The 25,196-nt window shown below is 42.0% G+C and overlaps 1 protein-coding gene across 1 annotated transcript in view; it reads left to right on the top strand.

Annotated features, from left to right (window-relative positions):
* The first annotated feature begins 8,589 nt into the window (after positions 1-8,589).
* Positions 8,590-25,196, top strand: part of FAM98B (family with sequence similarity 98 member B) — a 32,928-nt gene continuing 16,321 nt past the window's right edge. The window contains exons 1-3 of the mRNA XM_010598326.3: positions 8,590-8,720; positions 22,302-22,447; positions 23,595-23,729. Of these exons, the coding sequence (XP_010596628.2) occupies positions 8,650-8,720; positions 22,302-22,447; positions 23,595-23,729 (352 nt within the window). The 5' untranslated portion in view covers positions 8,590-8,649. The remainder of the gene's footprint in view (positions 8,721-22,301; positions 22,448-23,594; positions 23,730-25,196) is intronic.

Below are 25,196 nucleotides of genomic sequence, written 5' to 3'. Positions count from 1 at the left end.
TTTGGAGGTTTGAGTCCACCCAGAGGCACCTTGGAAGAAAGACCTGGCAATCTGCTTCTGAAAAATCACCCACTGAAATCTTATGGAGCACAGTTGTACTCTGACACACATGGGGTTGCCACAGTTGTACTCTGACACACATGGGGTTGCCACAGTTGTACTCTGACACACATGGGGTTGCCACAGTTGTACTCTGACACACATGGGGTTGCCACAGTTGTACTCTGACACACATGGGGTTGCCACAGTTGTACTCTGACACACATGGGGTTGCCATGAGTTGGAGTCCACTCGACTGCACACTGGCTCTTCTGGTGAACACAGGTGGACAAACTACAAGGAAAGCAGCAGCCTCCTACCCTTTCTCTTCCTGGCTTCATCCTTTCCACATTAGCTTCTAAGTGTCTTCTCTTCAAGCAAATCTCTAAGAAGGTCCAATCCCACCAGCTGTCAGATATTTTATAACCCCTTGACTCTGTCAGGAGCCTCTGTCCCAAGCCCCACTCCTTAATACTTAATTTTACCTTAGAGTTGCTCCCTTTGCCCTATGACTTACCTCTGGGGCAATGCAATGTGAGCCAGTGGGACTTCTTCCTACACAGTAGCCAGACACACCATAGTTGAGGAGGAATGAAGAAACGATTTTTTTCTGATTATAAAAGTAGAGGAGGCAGCTATACTTTTCCCTTCCAGAAAGGGTCTCTTTGGAAACATATTGGTCTTAAAACCTAACTCGACCTCTTTGGTATGTAAATAAAATCACTCCAGGAGACAAATAGCCCCTTGTGTCTTAGCTTTTACAACTTAAAGATGTCTCCAAATTCCTGGGCCACATTCCTTCTTGAAATATAAATACCTAGGAAGAAAATGAAACCCCAGCGGCACAGTGGTTAAGAGCTTGGCTGATAACCAAAAGGTCAGCAGTTTGTAATCCAACAGCCACTCTTTGGAAACGCTATGGGACAATTCTACTCTGTCTTATAGGGCCACTATAGTCAGAATCAACTCGCAGGCAACAGGTTTGGTTTTTTTTTTTTTGTAGGAAGATAACACTCTTGTTTCTCCAGTACCGTAGGAGCTAACCTAGGTGCCTAGGTGCCTAGTCTGGGCTATAACTATTTGGTGCTATCAGGGAGCTAGGAGAAGTTTTCTTATTCTTTGAGGTCCAAACAATTAACTAAACAAATGGCTACAGATCTAATTCTCATGGTATGTGTAGTCTCAGAAGGCAAGGGCTTTTTACAAGAAAACTAAGAAATCGAGAACTGTTTTATTTCCTCATGCTGCAGTTTTGTGGAGGAAGGGGAAGTGTTAGGTGACACTGTAGAATTGCTTTGTGTGTGAATCTCTCCAACCTTATCCCTTGATGGAGTTGATCGTGGTGTGTTTAATGTACCACAAGAAAAGCCATTAATAGCAAAAACCCACCAAACCCACTGCTGTCGAGTTGATTCCAACTCATAGCGACCCTACAGGACACAGTAGAACTGCCCGATAGAGTCTCCAAGGATCGCCTGGCAGATTCGAACTGCTGACCTCTTGGTTAGCAGCCATAGCACTTAACCACTATGCCACCAGGGTTTTCTTAATAGTAAGAGCCCATTATTGTTTCAAAAAAATCAAAGGAGCCACTCCCATCACAAATGTTCAGAATGCTCAGGCAAGCTGCGTAAAAAGAACACTGGGAATTGGTCCCTCAGAAAATCTGCAGTGCATTTAAGATGCCTTGATGTTAGTTCAGAGCCCTGGTGGTGCAGTGGTTAAGAGCTTGGCTGCTAACCAAAATGTCGGCAGTTCTAATCTACCAGCTGTTCCTTGGGAGCCCCATGGAGCAGTTCTACTCTGTTCTATAGGGTTGCTATGAGTTGTAATCGACTCAAGGGCAATGGGTTTGGTTTTGGTTTTGACTTTAGTTCAGGGTGCCTTGCTTATTACAGACTGCAAGAAGTACGTTCATCTTGACAAGGAAGCTGGAGGTTTGGGACTGCCAACCGCGTCCTTCCTCCCCTTAACTAACCAAGATACGAATACAAAAAGGAAGATACAGATACAAAAAGGGAGCTAAGGGTCAATGGCACAGAACCAATTTTAACAGACCAATGTCAATACCCTTTGTTAAAGGGCTTCAGGCACACTCTATTGGGTTTAGCCAAAGTGAAGCTTTCTACTCCCTCTCTCTGTCTCTTCCTTACAATCATCCCCAAAATCTAGACCTTTGGCTTATTTGAGGAAATGCTTTGTTTTCAGAACAAAGCCTAAGTTTACTTAACCAGTCATTTGCAGGGGTGTCAAGTCCTGTCTCTTAGGAACCCCAAGAGACAAGTGAGATGAGCCCCATTTTCTTTTCAATAGGATCCAGTTGATGTCGGGCGCTCACCTCTTGTATCCATCAAATTAGACACCCCTTGTCTGTGGGGAGGAGAAGAAAGGTAAGGCTTGTGGAGAAATAGACTATAGAAATTATTTCAATATAGGACTTGTTGTGGCTTGGAAAAGAAGAGCACTTAATTGTGTGAAACTTGGTTGGGGGTGGAATGTAGGGACTGAAGGATAACTGGACACTTCTCCCTGACTAATACTCTTTTGCCTTTTGTTGTCTTAATTTGAGCCTAGAAATAAGTAAGGGTGATGCTGTCCTCCCTGGTGGGATACCAGTAGCATATCAGAGAAGGCCTGCTGTCATCTTCTGGAGGCCACACCCATAATCTCTATCAATATTCTTCTGTGCCTCATTTTAGGACCAATGGTAGCATATCGATTAAATTAGTCCCCAACTACATGTATCCTAGCCATCTCTTCTATTTCTCATCCCAAAATTTATCCAGTCATGTTGTTCAGTATTGCTCACAGAGATAATCAATAAGTCCTAAATGATGTTGTTGTTGTTAGGTGCGGTCAAGTCGGTTCCAGTTCACAGCAACTCTATGCACAACAAAACGAAACACTGCCTGGTCCTGCACCATCCCCACAATCGTTGTTGTGCTTGAGCTCATTGTTGTAACCACTGTATCAATCCACCTCGTTGAAGGTCTTCCTCTTTTCTGATGATCCTGTACTTTACGAAGCATGATGTCCTTCTCCAGGGACTGATCCCTCCTGACAACACGTCCAAAGCATGTAAGACCCAGTCTCACCATCCTTGCCTGTAAGGAGCATTCTGGGTGTACTTCTTCCGAGACAGATTTGTTCATTCTTTTGACAGTCCATGGTATATTCAATATTCTTCTCCAACACCACAATTTAAAGGCGTCAACTCTTCTTCTGTCTTCCTTATTAATTGTCCAGCTTTCACATGCATATGATGCGATTGAAAATACCATGGCTTGGGTCAGGTGCACCTTAGTCTTCAAGGTGACAGCATTGCTTTTCAACACTTTGAAGAGGTCCTCTGCAGCTGATTTGCCCAATGCAACGCGTCTTTTGATTTCTTGACTGCTGCTTCCATGGCTGTTGATTGTGGACCCAAGTAAAATGAAATCCTTGACAACTTCAATATTTTTTCTGTTTATCATGATGTTGCTTATTGGTCCAGTTGTGAGGATTTTTGTTTTACTTACGTTGAGGTGTAATCCATACTGGAAGCTGTGGTCTTTGATCTTCATCAATAAGTGCATCCAGTCCTCTTCACTTTCAGCAAGCAAGGTTGTGTCATCTGCATAACACAGGTTAATGAGTCTTCCTCCAATCCTGATGTCCTGTTCTTCTTCATAGAGTCCAGTTTCTCGGATTATTTGCTCAGCATACAGATTGAATAGGTATGGTGAAAAAACACAACCCTGACGCACACCGTTCTTGATTTTAAACCACACAGTATCCCTTTGTTCTGTTTGAACGACTGCCTCTTGGTCTATGCACAGGTTCCTCATGAGCACAATTAAGTGTTCTGGAATTCCCATTCTTCGCAATGTTATCCATAATTTGTTATGATGCACACAGTTGAATGCCTTTGCATAATCAATAAAACACAGGTAAACATCCTTCTGGTATTCTTTGCTTTCAGCCAGGATCCATCTGACATCAACAATGACATCCCCGGCTCCATGTCCTCTTCTGAATCCGACCTGAATTTCTGGCAGTTCCCTGTCGATATACTGCTATAGCCGTTTTTGAATGATCTTCAGCAAAATTTTGCTTGCATTTGATATATACTGTATCCTAGCCACCTCTTCTATTTCTCATCCCAAAATTTGTCCAGTTGTGTTGTTCAGTATTGCTCACAGAGATTAGCAATGAGTTCTAAATGATAGCATGAAAGTACTCCAAATCATACAATGTCAGCAACATAAAAATGCCTCACATTTGAATATGAACTTCTTTCCATTATCAAACTTCCAGAAAGAAATTAGAAGCCCTCTGAAAAAAAACAACCAGATAAGCAAACAAAAACTAAAATGCAAATAAATTGAAGTTCAAAATAATTTCCTTCCTAATTTCTTACATAATAGGAACAAACGCCTTTTTCCTTGAGGACATTGTGGTTGCATGCCCTCCATCCATTCCACCCTCCCTCTAATATCTAGCAGGCAAAGGGTTAAGTGGGATTAATCATCTCCAGGGGTGTCTTATGGTTGATATAAGCTCATCATGGAAGCCCATCTTTTGCTACCATGATACTTTCAGGAATGGGGGTATAACCTTGGTACAATAAGGAACCTTTAGTTGTGATTAATTAAAAAAAAAAAAAAACTCAATTTAAACTCACTTAAACAAGAAGAAAATTAATTACCTCAAAAAGAGAGTACCTAGAAACTGCCACTGGTACATCACTTCCGCCATATTCTGTTGATCAAAGCCATTACAGGGCTTACCCTGATTCAAGGAGGTAGAGAAATAAACTCTACCTCTTCATGTAAGAGTGGCAAAATCACATTCCAGAAGAGTATATAGTATTGACGACACTGCCATGGCCATCTTTGGAAATACAATATGCCATAAACCACCCACCAAACACCTGATTAGACTATGACATGAGCTATGACAATATGACAACGTATATTGCCTTAATCCACTGAGATGATGGGGTTGTTAAAGAAGTTGGCTTCTCCAGTCTACCACACATAATACTGCATGAATTGAGGTGACCACCCTTCTATCTGGTGGATTCACAGTAATGTCTCTTCTCTTCCCAGCTTGAGTAAGGAAGCAGAGGCTTATCTTAAAATTGAGGATGTCATAATTTCAAACAGAATATTTGATACGCCAAGTTCCAGATGCCAAGTTGAAGGTCTGGCTCAAGTTTCTTTAGGAAGTAATCACATTCACGCCGTGTCATGGAACAAGCAGAATGACCCACCTCCAGACATCTGGTCAGTTCAGGGCAGGCATCCACCTCAAATCCTAAATTCTATTCTGCACGTTCTAGAATCTTATTTCAAATTCCAAGGTGTTTTCCCTTAATTCCAAGAACGGGATGTATTCAAATGAATTTCACAGACTGCATTATAAATAGGCAGCTCTCAAGAGATTCTTGGAGCCCTAAAAAAAAAAAAACCAAACCTGACTCATAGCAACCCTATAAGACAGAGTAGAACTGCCCCATAGCATTCCCAAGGAGCAGCTGGTGGATCTGAAGTGCCAATCTACCCTATTAGGGCTCAATGGTAGCACAAGGTGTGCTTTGCTGTAGGACCCACTCCAATCATTTTCATGGTAACTATATGCTGGTCAAGAGTTGTTGTTGTGTGAAGCTGCTTCCAACTCATGGTGATCCTGTGTATTGCAGAATAGAGCTGTGCTCCATAGGGCTTTCAAGGCTGCGAACTTTTGGAGGCAGATTGCCAGGCCTTCCTTCTGAGATGCCTCTGGGTGGGTTGGAACAGTGAACCTTTTGGCTAGTAGCTGAGTGCTTTACCATTTGTACTACCCAGGAACTCTAATAGTCATGGGTACAGTTTTGTAATTCTACCTTCAAGAGTCTTGTTGCTGCGTTCAGGGGCCCACAGGGCTGATATCAAGAACAGTGTGTTACAACTGATTGTTTTCTCCAGTTTGTATAATGTCTAATAAAAAGTATCCTTGGATTTCCTACACATATAATATAGTCTGGGAGGACCCAACCATTCTCAGCAACTGGTACATCAGAGGTAGCTCCCTTCATTAAGGTTAATTTGAACACAAAGAGACTATTTTTCTGAATGTATCTGTCTGTATTGAAATGAGTCAGAAAGGTGCTCTGGGTTGATGCAAAATTGCACAATTTTTCAATTAGCGCCTCCAGAAGTTCAGTGTTGGAGTTCATAACTTTCTCTTGACCTTTTGGAGGGTACAAGAAGGCCAGCTTGATGGGCATGTGACCTGTTCAGTCACATGGGACCCTGCACTTAGAAGGGCACTGTGCTTGGTTTAACGCTCTGCTGTTGCCATCTTGAAATTATTAATATTTGAACATTTTCATTTTTCACTGGGACCCACAAATTATATGTTCAGGCCTGTTGTTGTTAGGTGCCGTCAGTCCGTTCTGACTCACAGTGACCCTATGTACAACAGGACAAAACACTGCCCAGTCCTGCACCATCCTCACAATCATTGTTATGTTTCAGCCCATTGTTGCAGCCACCGTGTCAGTCTATCTTGTCGAGAGTCTTCCTCTTTTTTGCTGACCCTCTATCAAGCATGATGTCCTTCTCCAGGGACTGGTCCCTCTTGATAATATGTCCAAAGTACGTGAGACGAAGTCTTGCCATCCTCACTTCCAAGGAGCACTCTGCCTGTATTTCCTCCAAGACAGATTTGTTCCTTCTTCTGGCAGTCTATGGTATACCCAATATTCTTCGCCAACACCGTAATTCAAATGCATCAATTCTTCTTCCGTCTTCCTTACTCATTGTCCAGCTTTTGCATGCATATGAGGTGATTGAAAATATCCTGGCTTGGGTCAGGCCCACCTTAGTCCTCAAAGGATGGATCTGGGCCCACATCCCTCTAATCAAACCAATTAGTAGCTGCCTAATGATGACCTGTACTATTACTGATATCTTGAAGGTAAAATTCATCTGAATGAAATCTAATAGTCACAAGGGTTAACATCTCCTGATAACCCGGGATGCTGATTGTAGCCAGAAGTTTTATGATATTCACAGACACCAAAACAATGCTATCTCTGGGTCCTACTCTGTTCTGTTCATTCATTCCACAAACAGTTACTGAGTACTCTCTAGCAACTACAGACACAGTTCAGCAACGAAAATGGTTGAAGACCAGAGTAGTCAACGGTGTGGAGAGTGTTGGTAGATGAATCCAGAAAGGTAGGCAAGGGCTAGATCAGGGGATGAATTCAGATACGTTTCACTGCAAATGATTTTACATTGAAGCTTTGTTTGACGCTAGGATAAAGGGCAGAAAAAAACCCCAAAAAACCAAACCCACTGCCGTTCAGTTGATTCCGACTCATAGCGACCCTGTAGGACACAGGAGAACCGCTCCATAGGGTTTCCAAGGAGGGCCTGGTTGATTTGAACTGCCGACCTCTTGGTTAGCAGCTGTAGTATTCAACCACTACTCTACCAGGGTTTCCGGATAAAGGGCAGAGCAGTGGTTATTCTCCTTCCCTCTCCCAGCGCGTTTTCCAAATTTATAGATAAGGTTTTTGTTTCTAACAATGATTAGGGAAGTGGAGGGCATTACTGACTTTTATACGTTAAAACCAAACCAAACCAAACCAAACCCATTGCCATTGAGTCTATTCCGACTCACAGCGACCCTATGGGACAGAGAAGAACTGCCCCATAGGGTTTCTGAGAGCAGCGGGTCGATCTGAACTGCTGACCTTTAGGTTAGCAGCCAGCTCTTAACCACTGCGCCACCAGGCCTCCTTTACTACATTACTGACCTGCAATTACTGCCCTACTGACCAAGAAGAATCAGTGCGTGGCCTTTGACTGTCCTGCTGGGTAGTCATGCAGGTGATGAACCTGTTAGAATCTGATTACTCTAGACTCTGACTTCCTTTTATGCATAAAACCAAAAAAAATTTTTTTACGTGGTTTAAATGAACACTGAATTATCTAGGACTGGTACGCAGAAGTGTTTTGTTTGGAACTTTATAGAGAGTTATTCACAATTTTGGGAAAATCTCAACTACCCCAACTCTGTCCGTTAAAAAAAATAAAAAAAGTAGCCTACGTTTGTATATAGAGGGATCCTACAGATAGATGCAAGCATCTGATCTCTTCATTTCTACGTTTCATAATGAAATATATATTGTTATAAATGATTTTCCCTTTATTTCCTCTTTAAAGTTGGGACATTGCCACTATATGATTAAAAAATTATATGTGTAAGCAGATGATATTACTAATTTTAGCTCAAGAGAGTTATAGTTAATATCTCAGGATATTTCGTTATAAAACAGGTTTGGAGTCTGATAGATTGAGAACTCTGAATCACGCTGTTTGCTGAGATTGATTTCAACATACGGATAAGACCCAACACGAAGAGGCCTTTTTATTACTATTATGTATATTTTAAAAAAAAAAATTACCACGGTTACATAAAGCGTTTTCAGGCACTATCCTGTCCTCTGCCTCCGGGCCGGGAACATTCTGTCCCTCCTGGACAGTCCCGGTGGAGACTCAGACCGGAACCTTGGCGCGGTGACGCAAGTTTCCGGCGGGCTCCTTTGAGCGCTGAACAGCTTTGGGCCCAAGGACCATGCGAGGGCCGGAGCCGGGTCCCGAACCTACCATGGAGGGTGACGTGCTGGACACACTAGAGGCGCTAGGGTGAGTGTTCCTGGGGACGCCTTTCCTCCCGGAAAGCGTAAACCCCGTCTCTGCTTGACCGCTGCAGCCTACTCCCCGTGGCCCTCCGCCAGGCCCGGGCGGCCGGGGAGGCCTCCTTGCCTGCTCGCTGCCTCTGGCGCCGACGGAGTTAAGCGGGGGGCGGGAGAGAGCTCCGTGCGGAGGTGGAGCGGGCCCGGGAGCTGCGGCGCGCGGCCGCTCTGTCTCGCTGCTTCGCTGGGAGCTGCGCGGCCGGGGCCTCCGGGGCCGGCGCGGGGCGGCGGTGCTCGGGGCGCGCGCGTCCGGGCCGCGGGGATACTTGCCCTGACGTCGTTGTGGCGCCCGGGGCGGCGGGCCTGGCGTCCCCTACGGCGCCCCACCTGGGGCGGACGCGGGAGCCATTGTCTCCTGCCTCCTGGGCCCGAGAGCGTGTGGTAGCCCGTTCATCGTTAGCAGCGTGGGAACTTGGCTTCAGCGCCTATTTATTCACTAACCCACTGCCGTTGAGTCGTTCCGACTCATAGCGACCCTATAGGACAGAGTAGAACTGCCCCATAGAGTTTCCAAGGAGCGCCTGGCGGATTCGAACTGCTGACCTTTTGGTTAGCAGCCATAGCGCTTAACTACTACGCCACCAGAGTTTCTTATTTATTCACTAGTGCAGATGTGTGTGCCAGGCAGTGTTGAGATTACCAGTAGTTTACATAGCCCTTGTCTCTCTCCCAAATGATCTTGCCCCCGCCATTTTTTTGTTTATTGTCACTCGAACCCCCTTCCCCCATCCTTCCCTGGCCTCTTGCACCCTCCTCTCCCTCTAAAAGTAGCTCCGGAAAAACTGTTCCCTTACCTGTTTCGTTCACGGATACATTTCCAGTGACACCTAGAACGGGGTCAGGCGCAATAAGTAGTGATTTAATGAATGGGGTATGAATGGAGAAAGGCCCAAGGAAGAGAGTGCGCCGAAGTACGCTCTGGGCCAGAGAGTTGATAGTATAAAAATACACGTCCGTAGGGAGCTTGGAGTCATTTGTACAATCGTTTGCCTTTGCACCTGCTGGAGTTTTCTTGCCTGGGGTAAGCTATGCGTTTGCAGTGCTATTGTGAAGCTTGAAAAGCTCCCACCTCTTTATTTTTTCCTAAAACTGCGCTGACTCCTTCATCAACGGCTTCTTTAGTTGGGTCTGGGTAATACCTGCTTTGCAATGACCCAGTGTTACACAGCATTGCAAGTAGTCGGTCCTGAATAAATATTTGTCAAGTAAAACAACATTGCCAATGATGATTTAGGGGGCATTTGTACTGTCGTGAAATCCCTTGGAAATTCTCACTTTCCTTGGTTAAGGAAGTAACCAAAACAAAAGGTTAAAATACTTAGTAGAAGTTTTTGGGCCCCAAACAGTTTGAGCTCCCAGGTACTTCAGATAAGAATGGTGGGATTCTGTAAATACTTTATGAAAAAAGGAAAGAGAGTGCTTTTTCCTTCCTTCATTCCTTAAACTTATTCTCATAGGTGTTTTGAAAAATGAAGTTTGCTATAATTTTGACCTTTAACAAGGAAAATTAAGTTTCAGGTTATTTAATATGGGAAGTAAAACCATTTTGACACTTTAGACTTGTTTTTTCTTGGGATAACTGAGGACAAGATTTTGAAGTTTCAGTTCTCCTATGGAGATAATGAACTGTGAAAAAGGAGTACTTGTTATTTACAGTAAATGTGTATTGAATACGGTTTTTAAGTACCCATGCAGTTTATGAGTAATGCATTTTCTTTTTTTATTGTGCTTTAAGTGAAAGTTTATGATTCAAGTCAGTTTCTCATACAAAAACTTATACACACGTTGTTATGTGACTCTATTTGCTCTCCCTATACTGTGACAGCATACTCCTCTCTACCCTGTATTCCCCATGTCCATTCAGCCAGCCCCTGTCCTCTGCCTTCTCATCTCGCCTCCAGACGGGAGCTGCCCATCTAGTCTCGTGTGTCTACTTGAGCCAAGAAGCACACTCCTGGCCAGTATTATTTTATGTCTTATAGTCCCATCTAACCTTTGTCTGAAGAGTTGGCTTCAGCAATGGTTTTAGTTCTGGGCTAACGGAGAGTCCAGGGCCCATGTCTTCTGGGGCCCTGCCAGTCTCAGTCAGACCATTAAGTCTGGTCTTTTTACTGGAATTTGAGATCTGCATCCCACTTCTCTCCTGCTCCATCATGAGTAATGCGTTTTCTGTTGTGGTTAGAACATTTTAGATATCAGTGAAGGTGCCTTAGTTTGTCAGAAAGAAAAATAGAAAACCAAAAGGAAGGATTAAAAGAGGAAATCTACATGAAAGAACAATTTAGTGATACAGTGTATTACAAATAAAAACAGGGTGGGAATAACCTCACTTTTCTCATCTGAAATGAGCAAGCTGTAGAAGATGATTTCAGAAGTCTCTTTCAATTCTGACATTCTCTCATCTCAACCTTGGTTGTGCATCAGGCTCTGATACAGAGCTTGTGAGAAATGTTGAAGTCTGGCATATACACCTGACTAACTGAATCATAATATTTAGGCGTGTAGTGCAGACATGAATAGTTTCAAAAAGCTTCACAGCTTTCACTGAGAACCACTGTTACGGAAGGAAGCGTATCCTGAGTATTTATTGAGCACAACTGTATTGGATGAGGAGCCCTGGTAGTACAGTGGTTAAGTGCTCGGCTGCTAACGAAAAGGTTGGCAGTTCGAACTCACAGGCACTCCACGGTAGAAAGATGTGGCAGCCTGCTTCTGTGAAGATTACAGCCTTGGAAACCCTATGGGGCAGTTCTCTTCTGCCCTATGGGTTGCTATGAGTCAGAATCAACTTGACAGCGACAGGGATTTATTTATTGGACATTGTTCTGAAGAGCCAGTGGTGAGCAAAATAGACTTGGTCCCTGCCCCTGTGGACCTACAAGCTAGTGGAGAAACATGAGAACACAAATATTTGTGAAATATAGTAAGTGCTCCAAAGGAAAAGAACAGGGCAATATAAGAACATGGCAGGAGGACTTATGTTTTCTTAGGGGTTAGTGATAGATTCTTCAGGAAGTGACAGTGGAGTTGAAATAGAAAGGTTAAATAGGGTTAACTAGGTGAGATTTTGCAAACCGTGATGCCATAGTGGTTAAGAGCTACGGCTGCCAACCAAAAGGTCGACAGTTTGAATCCACCAGGTGCTCCTTGGAACCTCTGTAGGGCAGTTCTGCTCAGTCCTATGGGATCACTATGAGTTGGAATCAACTCAGTGGAAGTAAGTAGGTTTAGGTAGGTGAGATTGGATGATGTCATGGATTGAATTGTGTCCCCAAGAAGTATGTCACCTTGGCTGGGCCATGATTCCTAGTATTGTGTGATTGTCCACCGTTTTGTCATCTGATGTGATTTTCCTATGTGTTGTAAATCCCATCTCTATGATATTAAGGAGGCGAGATTAGCAGCAGTTATGTTAGTGAGGCAGCGCACTCTGCAAAATCAGGTTGTGTCTTCAGTCAGTCTTTTTAGATATAAAAGAAGGGAGCAGAGAGGCATGGGGACCTTATACCACCAAGAAACTAGAGCCAGGGGAAGAGCACGTCCTTTGGGCCGAGGGTCCCTGTGCTGAGAAGCTCCTCAAACGGGGGAGATTGTTGAGGAGGACCTTCCCCAGAGCCAGCAGAGAGAGAGTGCCTTCCCTCAGAGCTGGTGCCCTGAATTCGAACTTCTAGCCTCCTAGGCTGTGAGAGAAGAGATTTCTCTTTGTTAAAGCCATCTCCTTGTGGTATTTCTGTTGTAGCAGCACTGGATAACCAAGAGAGATGGGGGAGGAAAAAAAAAAAACCAAACCAAACCTCTTGCCGTTGAGTCGATTCTGACTCACAGTGACCCTATAGAGCACAGTAGACCTTCACCATAGGGTTTCCAAGGAGCGGCTGGTGGATTCAAACTGCTGACCTTTTGATTTAGCAACAGTAGCTCTTAACTACCGCACCATCAGGGCTCCTTGGATGGGAAGGGAGGACAAAATGTCCTTAAAGTGAGAACAAAATATGCAAAAACCCTGATGTGGGCAGGAACATGCTGTATTAAAAGACTGGAAAGAGGCCAGTGTGGCTGGAGGATAGACAGCAAGGGGCAGAGTGATGGCACCTTGGATTGGAGAGTTAGGCGAGGTCATGCAGCACCTTTTAGGCTGTGGATTTTCTTTATCCTAACAGCAGTGGAAATTCACTGAAGGACTTTAAATAAGAAAGGGAATGATTAAATGTCTATTTTGAAAAGATTAGCTCTGTAAGTAAGGTGGAAAATGGGCTGTAGAATTTAGTTAGTAGACGAGGAAAGAAATGATGGTTGCTTAATGGCAATGATGGAAAAAAGTGCATTACAGGACTTAGTGATTGATTGGATATTAGGGCTAAAGGAGACAAAGATATCAAGGATTAATGTTTTAAAATAGCTTTTTGTTGAGCACCAAAATGAAATGATACACTTAGGAAACTAAATTGGATAGGGAAGAAATTGAAGATAGCAGGGAGCTAATAAACATGGAGAGTGCAGAGGAACCGATGGAATAGAAGTAGTGATGGGATCAAAGAACAGTTGTAGGCAAGTGGTCAAAAAAGCCAGGTCGAAGGATAGGTGTGGTCAGAGAGTGACAAGTTTGAATTAGTGATTTTGGAAGTGGAGTAGTTCCAGGTCCGGGGGTGGCTGACTGAGGTGTAGTGAGGAAAGATGGAAAAGAAGAAGTTAAGGAAATGAGGACTCTGCATATTAGTTAGGATATTAGACAAGGAGCCCTGGGTATTAGACAAGGAGCCTTGGTGGTGCAACAGTTAAGCGCTTGGCTGCTAACCGAAAGGTTGGCAAGTCAAACACACCCAGTGGCTCTGTGGGAGAAAGACCCGGCAATCTTTCCGTAAAAATTACAGTCAAGAAAACCCTATGGGGCAGTTTTTACTCTGTCACGTGGGGTCACTATGAGTCGGAGTCTCTATGAGTCAGAATCGACTCACTGGCACCCAACAAAAACAACAACAGTAACAGTTCTAATGGACTTTGAAGAAACTCAGTATAATAACAAGAATAGGTGTGGGGAGGAAAACTGAGCAAAGGAAATGTCAAGAAGTACCTAGGAGATTGATAGACGACAGCCACAAGAGAACGAGCGTGGCAAACCCGACTGGCCTGGGCCTCAAGAGAGCCGGAGGTATTTATAAAATAATGGGAGAGCAATGATGTGTATTGCTGTACGGTACTGGAAACAGAGGAAGCCAAAACCCTACCATTTGTTGTTGTTGTTAGGTGCCTTCGAGTCACTTCTGACTCATAGCGATCCTGTGTACAACAGTATGAAACACTGCCCAGTTCCGTGCCATCCTCACAATCATTGCTTTGTTTGAGCCCATTGTTGGCAGCCACTGTGTTAATCCATCTCATGGAGATTCCTCCTCTTTTTCGCTGACGCTCTGCTTTACCAAGCATGAATTCCTTCTCGAGGGACTGATCCCTCCTGGTAACATGTCCAGAGTATGTGAAACAAAGTCCCGCCATCCTTGCTTGCAAGGAGCACTCTAACTGTACTTCTTGTTAGTGCTCTTGCATCAGGCGCGCCTTAGTCCTCAAAGTGACATCTTTGCTTTTTAACACTTTAAAGAGGTCTTTTGCAAGAGCAAGCTTCAGAGTCTCTTCTGACATCCATTTTGGTCTTTTCTTTCTTTCCTGTCTTTTGATGACCTTTTACTTTCTTCATGTATGACATCCTTGATGTAATCCCACAACTCATCTGGTCTTCAGTCGTTAGTGTTCAATGTGTTAAATCTTTTCTTGAGTTGGTCTTCAGATTCAGGTGGGATCTACTCAAAGTCATAATTTGGTGGTCCTTGGACTTGTTTTAATTTTCTTCAACTTTAGCTTGCATATGAGCAATTGATGGTTTGTTCTGCAGTTGGCCCCTGGCCTTATTCTGACTGATGATACTGAGGAACTTGAGAGAGTAAGAATAGCCAGTACTGGTGGTGGCAGAAATAATCTCTCTGAGAAGAGTTTGAGAATATAGGAGAGTTTTTTTTTTTTTTTTAATGGCTGGAGCATAGTGGAAAGAGTTTGGGAAATAAGGAAAAATGGAGAGCTGAATCAGAGATCAGGCCAAAAGGGTGGATAAAAGATAGGGGGAAAGAAAGGATCTTGTATTTTTTATGTTGGTTGATGAAAATAGTAAGTAAGTGAGGCCCTGGCTGTCTCTTTAAGGAGGGTTGCCAGTAACCGTAAATAGAGTATAGATTTGGATCATCCAAGTTGAGTGTCAGACCAGCCAGCAACTGTGGTTCTGGTGCATGGCTTCTGCGGGGGCCCTGGAAGGTCTAGGCCTAGGGGTGTATCTTCAGAGTTTAGAATAGCAGAAGTACTTTCCTAAATAAATAGGGTTTCCAAGGAGCGGCTGGTGAATTTGAACAGCCGATCTCTTGGTTAGCAGCCAAATGCTTAACCACTGTACCACCAGGACCCTACAAGAATAACTAGAACAAAGTAAAAGCATGAACAGTAGAATTGCATTGAGCATCACTGGAATTGCATTGGAAATGAAAGAAAGCATGAAATAAACGAAATGTGACAGGTATGAGATTGTTGTCAACTGTAACATAAGTAGACTCTTAAATGTCGTTGTTAGGTGCTGTCGAGTCCGTTCCAATTCGGGGCAACCTTACATACAACAGAATGAAACACTGCCTGGTCCTGCACCATCATCACAATCATTGTTATGCTTCTGCCCATTGTTGCAGCCACTGTGTCAATCCATCTTGTTTTTTTTAACAAATTTCCTAAACTTTTGTTTATCTGGAAAGGCCTTAATTTCACCATCGTATTTGAGAGACAGTTTTGCTGGTTATATAATTTTTGGCTGGCAATTTTTTTCCTTCAAGGTTTTATATATATCATCCCATTGCCTTCTTGCTTGCATGGTTTCTGCTCAGTAGTCTGAGCTTAGTGTTATTGACTGTCCTTTGTAGATGACTTTTCATTTATCCCTAGCTGCTCTTAAAATTCTCTCTTTATCTTTGGTTTTGGCAACTTTGAATATGTCTCGGTGACTTTCTTTTGGGATGTACCTTGTGTGAGGTTCCCTGAGCTTCTTGGATAGATATTTTCTTTAACAATATCAGGGAAGTTTCCTGCCAGCAAATCTTCAACAATTCTCTCTGTATTTTCTGCTATCCCTCCCTGTTCTCATACTCTGATCACTCAGGTTGTTCCTCTTGATGCAGTTCCACATAACTCTTAGGGTTTATTCATTTTTAAAAATTCTTTCATCTCATTTTTCCTCAAATAAGTTGGTTCAAGTGCTTTATCATCAATCTCACTAATTCTGACTTCCATTGCCTCAGTTCTGTTCCTAAGACGTTCTGTTGAGTTTTCTAATTCTGAAATTTTATTGTTAATCTTTTGGATTTCTGTTTGCTGTCTCTCTGTGGATTCTTGCAGCCTGTTAAATTTGTCGTTATGCTCTTGTATAACCTTCTTAAGTTCCTCTCTTGCTGTATCTCTGTATTCCTTGGCTTCTTCTGTGTTTTGCCTGATTTCCTTCCTGATTTCTTGAAGAGCTTTGTATATTAATCTTTTGAGTTCAGCCTCTGGTAATTCCAAGTTATCTTCCTCTGGAAGGTTTCTTGATGCTTTGTTTTGGGTGCTTGCTGAAGCCATCATGGTCTGCCTCTTTATGTGATTTGATATCGACTGTCGTCTCTGAGCCATCAAGAAGTTATTATATATATTTATCTTATGTTTGCTTACTGTGTCCTAGCTTCTTGTTTTGTTTTGTTATGCCCAAATACACTGGTTGTGTGAGCTAGTTTGATTATTGACATCTTTGAAGCTCTCATGTCCTGTCACAGGTGGTTAGAGCTGTCACTAGGTTTGTGAGTCCAGGAGTCTGTTTACTTTTGTTGTATGGATTCAGCTTAGGTGTCCAGGAAGTCAGTCACCGAGTGTGTGGTGCAGGTTCTCACCTGCAGTCCTAGATGGGCAGTAGGTGTAGGCACAAGTATCTTGCTGCAGTAGGGGGTCATGCGCTGAGCAAGGCAGGGGGCTAACGGTTGCCCTTGAGTGTCTTGGAGGAAAGCGTGTCCCTGTTCCCTAGAGGGTATAGGTGGGTGGGTTTTGCAGCTGGACTATGGGGATCCAGTGCTGTTGACTGTAAGGACTGGGAGGCACCACTTGTTCTTGAACCCCTGTTGTGAGTGGCTAAGTAGCGTGGGTAGAGCCACCAGTTGTCAGGCCCTTGATGTGGGTAGGTAAGGACCCTGCTTAATGGGTAGAGTGGTGTCAGATGTCACGAATCTGCCGTTCCACCTTATAGCTGATACAATTGGAAATAGACTTTAGGTATATACCCTGTTGTACTGTGCTAATGAGGGCCTGTGCATTGAAATGGGCCCACACAGGTCTATGTGGGGGTGAAAGGCATTCAAAGTCCGTGGACCCCTTATTCCTGTGCCTAGGCAAAGGGGCTGTGTGTGCCCTGAGTTCCTGGCTTAGGGGAGCTGGCAGGTTATTTTTTTCCTGTTTGTTAATTTGTTTCCACTCCAAAGTCTGGAGAATGGCCCAGGGCACGTGACGGGTCCTACTTCTGGCCTAGGGGACACAGCAGGCCCAGGGGACACAGCAGTCGCTGAAGCTGGCCTGGGGCCAGTGCAGAGCAGGGAGGGGGCAGATAAATGGGAGAGAGGTTCTTCCCAAAGGGGGTGTGTTTTGATCTGCACGGTAGGTTAGATGCATGTACTTTTGCAGATTGAGCGCTGCATTTCACTGGTTCTGAGGGCTTGAGTAGACTCTGCGCTGCCCGATCTCTCCTGATGTGGAACATGCATCCAGAGCACTGCTGCTTGCCTCACTGCGCATGCCGGCGGATCCAGCTTGCAGGGTGTTGGTTCTCACCAGGTCAGGTCTGGTAACTCCTTGTTGCTTCTGAACCGTTTCTTCCTCCCCCTGCCACTCAGTCCGATTCCTCAACTTTACCTTTGATGTTCAGGGCTCCTAGATAGTCATATATATTTGATTCACTTGATTTTTCGGTTCTTAAAAAAAAGTTTTTTTGTTGTTGTTGTAAGAGGGACGACAGGAAGGGTCTGACTACTCCACCGTCCTAGCCCCATCTCCCTCAGTCCATCTTTTGAGGGCCTTCCTCTTTTTCGCTGACCCTCTACTTTACCAAGCATGATGTCCTTTTCCAGGGACTGACCCCTCCTGATAACATGTTCAAAGTATACGAAATGTAGTCTCGCCATCCTTGATTCTGAAAAGCATCCTGGCTGTATTTCTTCCAAGACAGCTTTTTTGTTCAGGTCCTCTTCACTTTCAGCAAGCAAGGTTGTGTCATCTGCATAAGGCAGGTTGTTAATGAGTCTTCCTCCAATCTTGATGCCCCGTTCTTCTTCAGATAGTCCAGTTTCTTGGATTATTTGCTCAGCATACAGGTTGAATAAGTATATGAAAGGATACAACCCTGACGACTTTAAACCACAGAGTATCTTCTTGTTCTGTTCGAATAACTGCCTCTTGATTTATGTACCGATTCCTTATGAGTACAATTATGTGTTCTGAAATTCCCATTCTTCACAATATTATCTGTAATTTGTTATGATTCATATAGTCAAATGCCTTTCCATAGTCAATCAAACGCAGGTAAACATCCTTCTGGTATTCTCTCCTTTCAGCCAGGATCCATCTGACATCAGCAGTGACATCCCTGGTTCCACGTCCTCTTCTGAATTTCTCTCAGTTCCCTGTCGATGTACTGCTGTAGCCGCTTTTGAATGATCTTCAGCAAAGGTTTACTTTTATGTGATATTAATAATATTGTCTGATGATTTCCACCTTCGACTGGATCACCTTTTCTTTGGAATAGGCATAAATATGAATCTCTTCAGTCAGTTGGCCAGGTAGCGGTCCTCCAAATTTCTTGACGTAGGTGAATGAGCACTTCCAGTGCTGCATCCATTTGTTGAAGCGCCTCGGTGTTCTGTTAATTCCTGGAGCCTTGTTTCTCACCAGTGGCTTCGGTGCAGCTTGGACCTCTTCCTCCAGTACCATTGGTTTTTGATCATATGCTACCTCCTGAAATGGTTGAATGTCAGCCCGCTCTGTTTGGTACAGTGACTGTGTATTCCTTTCATCTTCTTTTGATGCTTCCTGAGTTGCTTAAGTTTTTTTTCTGTAGAATCCTTCAATATTGCAACTTGAGGTTTGAATTTTTCCCTCAATTCTTTGAGCTTGAGAAATGCTGAGTATGTTCTTCTCTTTTGGTTTTCTAACTGCCAGTCTTTTGTGAATGTCATTATAATACTTTGTCTTTGAAATCTTCTCTTCAGCTCTTTTACTTCATGATTTCTTCATTTGCTTTAGCTACTTGATGTTCAAGAACAAGCTTCAGAGTCTCTTCTGACATTCATTTTGGTCTTTTCTTTCTTTCTTGTCTTTTTAATGACCTCTCGTTTTCATGTATGTTGGCCTTGATGTCATTCCACAGCTCCTCTGATCTTTGGTTATTAGTGTTAAACACATCAGACGGTCTCTAAACTCAGGTGGTTTGTACTCAGGGTCGTAACTTGGTTCTCCTGGAGTTGTTTTAATTTTCTTCAACTTCAGCTCGTTTATGAGCAGTTGATGTTCTGTCCAGCATTCAGCCCCTGGCCTTTTCCTGACTGATGATATTGAGGTTTTTCATCCTCTTTTTCCACAGATGTAGTTGATATGATTCCTGTGTGCTCCATTTGGCGAGACCCACTTGTGTAGTCACTGTTTACGTTGTTGAAAAATGGTATTTACAATGAAGAAGTCATTGGTCTTGCAAAATTCCGTCGTGCAATCTCTTGCATCATTTCTATCACCAAGGCCATATTTTCCAACTACTGATCCTTCTTTGTTTCCAACTTTTGCGTTCTAATCGCCAGTAATTATCAATGCTTCCTGATGCATGTTTGATCAATTTCAGACCACAGAAGTTGGTAAAAATCTTCATTTTCTTCATTTTTGGTCTTGTGGTTGGTGTGTAAATTTGAATAATAGTCGTATTAACTGGTCTTCCTTATAGGCCTATGGACATTATCCTATCGCTGACAGTGTTGTACTTCAGGAGAGATCTTGAAACGTTCTTTTTGGTGAGGAATGTGATGCCATTCCTCTTCAAGGTATCATCCCTGACATAGTAGACCATATGATTGTCTGATTGAGAATGACCAGTACCAGTCCATTTCAGCTCACTAATGCCTAGGATATCAGTCTTTATGCATTCCATTTCATTTTTGACGATTTTCAATTTTCCCAAATTCATATTTCGTTCATCCCGGGTTCTAATTATTAATGGATGTTTGCAGCTGTTTCCTCCCATTTTGAGTTGTGCCATATCAGCAAATGGAGATCCCGAAAGCTTGATTCCATCCACATCATTAAGGCCGACTCTACTTTGAGGTGGCAGCTCTTCCCTAGTTGTCTCTTGAGTGCCTTCCAACCTGAGGGGCTGGCTCATCTTCTGGCACTATATCAGACAGCGTTCCGCTGCTATTTATAGGTGTTCACTGGCTAATTCTTTTCAGAAGTAGACTGCCAGGTCCTTCTTCCTGGTGTGTCTTTGTCTGGAAGCTCAGCTGAAACCTGTCCACCATGGGTGACCATGCTTGTATTTCAATACTGGTGGCATAGCTTCCAGCATCACAGCAACACGCAGGCCCCCACTGTAAGACAAATTGACAGATGCGTGGGGGAAACTCTTAAATACTTGCTCCAATTTCTCATGTATCGCAATCCTCAGGAAGAGAGCAATGGGGAGTGATGATAAATATTGAGAAATACTTTGGTCAAAATAAAAAAGTACTTGAATACTATGCTACTTAAAGTGAGGTCTCTGTACCAGCAGTGTTGACATCACCTGGGAGTGTTGTAGAAATTCAGTAACCTGGACCTCACTCTAGCCCTGCTGAATCAGAATCTTTACTTTTAACAAGATGCTCAGGAGATTCATATGCACATGAAAGTTTAAGAAGCACTGAGTTAGTAAGATATATAATTTCATAGTCATTAAATTATGTAGTTGAATGGTTTTAGACACTTCTGTTGTGTGATGCAATTAGGAAGATAAGTTTTTGGCTGGCGAATGTTCAGTAGGGGTTGAGGGTGTGATAGGTTGCCATGGTTTAGATCCCAGTCAGTTGTTAGCTGGGATTCTGGCAGTCCTGGGCGAGTTATTAATCTCTCTGTTCTGAGTATCCGCATCTGTAAAATGAGGATGGTGGTAGTACCTCGCTGATTGGGTATTGCGGCCATCAGATGAGGTAATTTATGCAAAGCACTTAGCACAGGCCTGGCATACAATGAGTACTTCCTAAATGTTACCTGCTATTTGTGATTATGTTTGTTATTAGATGTTCAGGTTTGTTACATGTGTTTATTTTTTTTCTATTTTTATTTTTACCTCATCTGATGAGCTTGAGGCATTAAGGATTGTGATGCTTATTTATTTTTTTCTTCCCTAAATTAATTCACTATTTTTGGTGATTTGATTAACTTTTGTTGAATTTTTTAATTGGCATTTCAGCAAAAATAACTTATCACCACCAAGTACACGTTAGTTAAATTTATGAATGTTGCTTTATTGCAGAAATGAAAGCAAGTAGAGAGAAATAAGGTGTTTATTATTAAATCTCAGTGAGAGGCATTGTGAGGCATGGAGAAAGGGTAATGTGTAGAGGGAGCAGACCTGGGCTGGAGGTGCAGAGACTGTTCTAGGCTCAGCTCTGCCATTGCTTGGCCAGGTTATTTGCTTAGGCTCCTTATAGTCGGAGACAGAGTTTTGAGAGTTTACATGGAGAATTTGGAGTCAAATCTGGATTTGAATCCTGGTGCCATCGCTTAGTTCTTATCCCAGCCTGCAGTATTGGGGTAATACTAACTTCAAAATGTGGCTCTGAGTTGTAAATGCATCATAAATATGTATATATGCCTAGCACTGTGCCTGGCCTGCTACTTACAGTGGGTATCCTATCTTCTTTAAGCCTTAATTTCTTATCTGCAAAATGGAGATTTGATAATACTGTCCCTTTAAGAGATAAGAACAGAGAACTCTGAGAAAAAGAAATGCAAATGGCTTTTAAACATATGAAAAGACGTACAGCCTTACTCATAGGAGAAACATAAATTAAAACTAAACAGATATCAGACTATCAAAAATCCAAAAGTTTGATGACAATGATGAACAGCGAGGAAATGGATATTCTCATACCTTGGAAGTACATCCCCTAGAGAGGAAAATTTAACAGTATCTAGCAAAATTACATATCTATTTACTCTTTGTCTCAACAACCCCACTTCTAGGACTCTATCCACGGACAGAAATTTGCAACAAAATTTATAGTAGCAAAACACTGGAAACAACCCAAATATTCTGATTTAGTAAAAGAATTTCCTAAATTCTGATTTAGTAAAATATGATGCATCTAGACAGTGGAGTACTATACATCTGTAAAAAGTGATTGAGTAGTATCTCTAAACACTGCTCGCTAAGGTTTTTTTTCCTAATTTTTTTGTTTTTCCATTACAGGTATAAGGGACCACTGTTAGAAGAGCAAGCTCTGATCCGGGCAGCAGAGGGCGGACTGTCTTCACCTGAATTTTCAGAGCTCTGTATTTGGTTAGGCTCTCAAATAAAATCATTGTGCAACTTGGAAGAAAGTATCACCTCAGCTGGTATTACTATTGATTTTATTTACTTTTTTTTGTTTAATAGTAAAAATGAAATGATAGCTTATGATTTATCGTTTTATCAATAGTGTGCCCGCTGTGCAAAGATAAGTCATTAATGTTATGAAGAAATTCAGTTTGTGATATTAAAAACCTTTGGATTAAATTTTATAATTAAGCCAAAATTATTTCATAAATTTGCAATCGAATTATAAGTTATTACTGTTTATCAGATGTCTTAGTGTTAGAAATGAATCTGAATTTAGTTACTTAAAAGTTTAATTTTTGAATGTTGCACCTTTTAAGATTTTTTTTTAATTAGAAAAAAAAAAAAAAAATACAGTCCCTCATTTGAGTTGTATTCCAAAGCCTGTAACTGTGGACATGAATTCATATAGAAACACCAATAAAACATTCCTCTACTGGCTCATAAAAGTTTGTTAACTTACTACTATCTTGGTAGCTGGAGTCCTTGTGGTGTCTTTCATTGGTAGAATTGCAGGTAGTGTGATAAAATCAAAAAATGTTAAAAAGGTGGGCATTTGGCTCGGAGACCAAGTTACCCTCTCTCCCTTCTAAAGCTGTCTTTACTTTTTAATTTTTTTTTCCTTGCCGTATCCAACAGGATTCAGTTGATGCAAAGTAAAATCAGCAAAATTGAAAACATCTAAGTGCCTATGTAATTCCGTTATGAAATAACAATAAGCGGTGAGGCTTAGAGATGATATTTACTATCTGAACACAGAGAAATACAATAGAAATGGAGCCTTTGCTGGGAAGTCAGGCAGTCATTGTAGCCACGATAATGCTTTCAATATTCTAGTTGCTGACGTGTTTCCCGTTTATCTGCTTTAAGGAAAGTCCCTTAGAAGAGACGGAACAGGGATTTAAATATGGAGTATGTCCAAACTCACGTTCTTAAATTGAAAGTCGTGGTTTTAAATTTATGTTACTTTCTGTATGTAGAAACTGTTCGCTTTTATTAAGCTTTGGGGTCATACATGTAAGGAGTTAATGTGAAAGTGAAAAGAAAAAGTAATGCCTGTAATTTAGAATTGCATGTAAAGTTGAAATCCATTAGTGGTAGATTTTATAGTATGGGGAAATATGGTAAATACTCAGTAAATGTTTTATGATTTTTGTTTTTTTTAAGGGAGAGATGACCTAGAAAGCTTCCAGCTTGAGATAAGTGGTTTTTTAAAAGAAATGGCATGCCCGTATTCTGCACTTGTATCAGGAGATATTAAAGACCGTTTACAAAAGAAGGATGACTGTTTGAAACTTCTATGTAAGCTCTCTTTCTTTGAACGTTTAAGTGTATATGTTCAATCTGGTTTTTGTTTTTAAGTCAGGATTTGTGATATTTCATTAATGAGGCACAAGGCATTTGGAATATTAAAAAGGTTTTAATATTTGATTTGAAAAATGAAACCGTCTCAGGAGTATTTAAAGAAATGTAGTGTGAATCCTAGTCATATACCACTTCAGGTTTCGAACACTTGTGATGCATCTCGCCAGTACAGAATGCCCTGTGTTTGTGATTATTATGTAGTACTTCAGCGATTTTTCCTTTAGCTAATTCATCCCTTGGCATTTATGACTAGATGGCTAAAGATGGTGATTTCCGAAGTCCTATTTAGTTTTATTTGTATATTTTTTTAGTCCTGTTTAATTTTAAAACTCTGAAACCAGGCTGCTAAGCAGTACATTAGATCTTACTTGTTCAGAAATACTTGTTGATCAGCAATTATTATATCAAGAATTGTTGTAGGCATAAAAGTTGTATCAGTTAAAAACAAAAACAAATTCTGTGCCCTCAGTGCACTTAAATCCCAGGGAGTGTGACATATTTTAATGGGGGGGGGGTTGGAGTATAGATCACCCTGTATTCAAGTAATTATCATAAATATTTGTTCTATTTCTGTGTATTGAGTCTCTTTAAAAATTTTTTTTTACTTGAGCTAGTTTAATTTTGTAATATTTTTAAAGTTCTGCAAAAAAGGCTATTTGAAAGCATTTGTCTAGTATCTATTATTGAAGATTTCTGTTAGAAATAGAAATGTTTTTATAGAAAGATCTATGTGACATGTTTTTCCTTGGCTTTACTGCCAGCAAAGTTTGTTTCATTAGAGCAGAAATTGTGTGTGTGTGTGTGTGTGTGTGTGTGAGAGAGAGAGAGAGAGAGACTAGTGGTGGTGGTGGAGGGGTTAGCATTTGAACTACCTTGTGTGTATTGGGACGGGGATAAAAATTTTGTTCCCTTCACTCCCAGTTCTTACAGTGCTTCCCCGTCTACCTGCTGTTCGGTGTGACTCAGTGATTTAATGAACCATTGTTATTAATGGGGGTGGGGGGAGGTCACAGTACCCTTACGTCTATTGAAACAGAAAGGAAGCAAAGAAGCACAGGCCTAGGGGAACTTGCACACCCTTTATGTCAGTCAATTAAAAACCCAAAACATAACTCCTTCCCGTACTGTGGATTCTGACTCATAGCGACCTTATGTAATCCATCATGTTTCCTCTTTTGCATTAGCTGCAAAGACCTCAGCAATAATAGTGATATTATAGGCTTCTGGTACAGGTAAGAATATAAAGGAGATTTAAGAAGAGTTGCTGTATTTTCTTCTGATTGTAAAAATTTATATCATAGAAACCTTAGAAAGTGGATAAAACTATGAAGAAGAAAATTATTTATAATCTCATTGCTCCGAGAGAATCATGAGTAACCTTTTGGTATATTTCCTTTTCTTTCT

Source organism: Loxodonta africana, chromosome 10, assembly GCF_030014295.1.
Source record: "Loxodonta africana isolate mLoxAfr1 chromosome 10, mLoxAfr1.hap2, whole genome shotgun sequence".
Classification (NCBI taxonomy): domain Eukaryota; kingdom Metazoa; phylum Chordata; class Mammalia; order Proboscidea; family Elephantidae; genus Loxodonta; species Loxodonta africana.
This window is presented reverse-complemented; position numbering and strand designations above follow the sequence as displayed.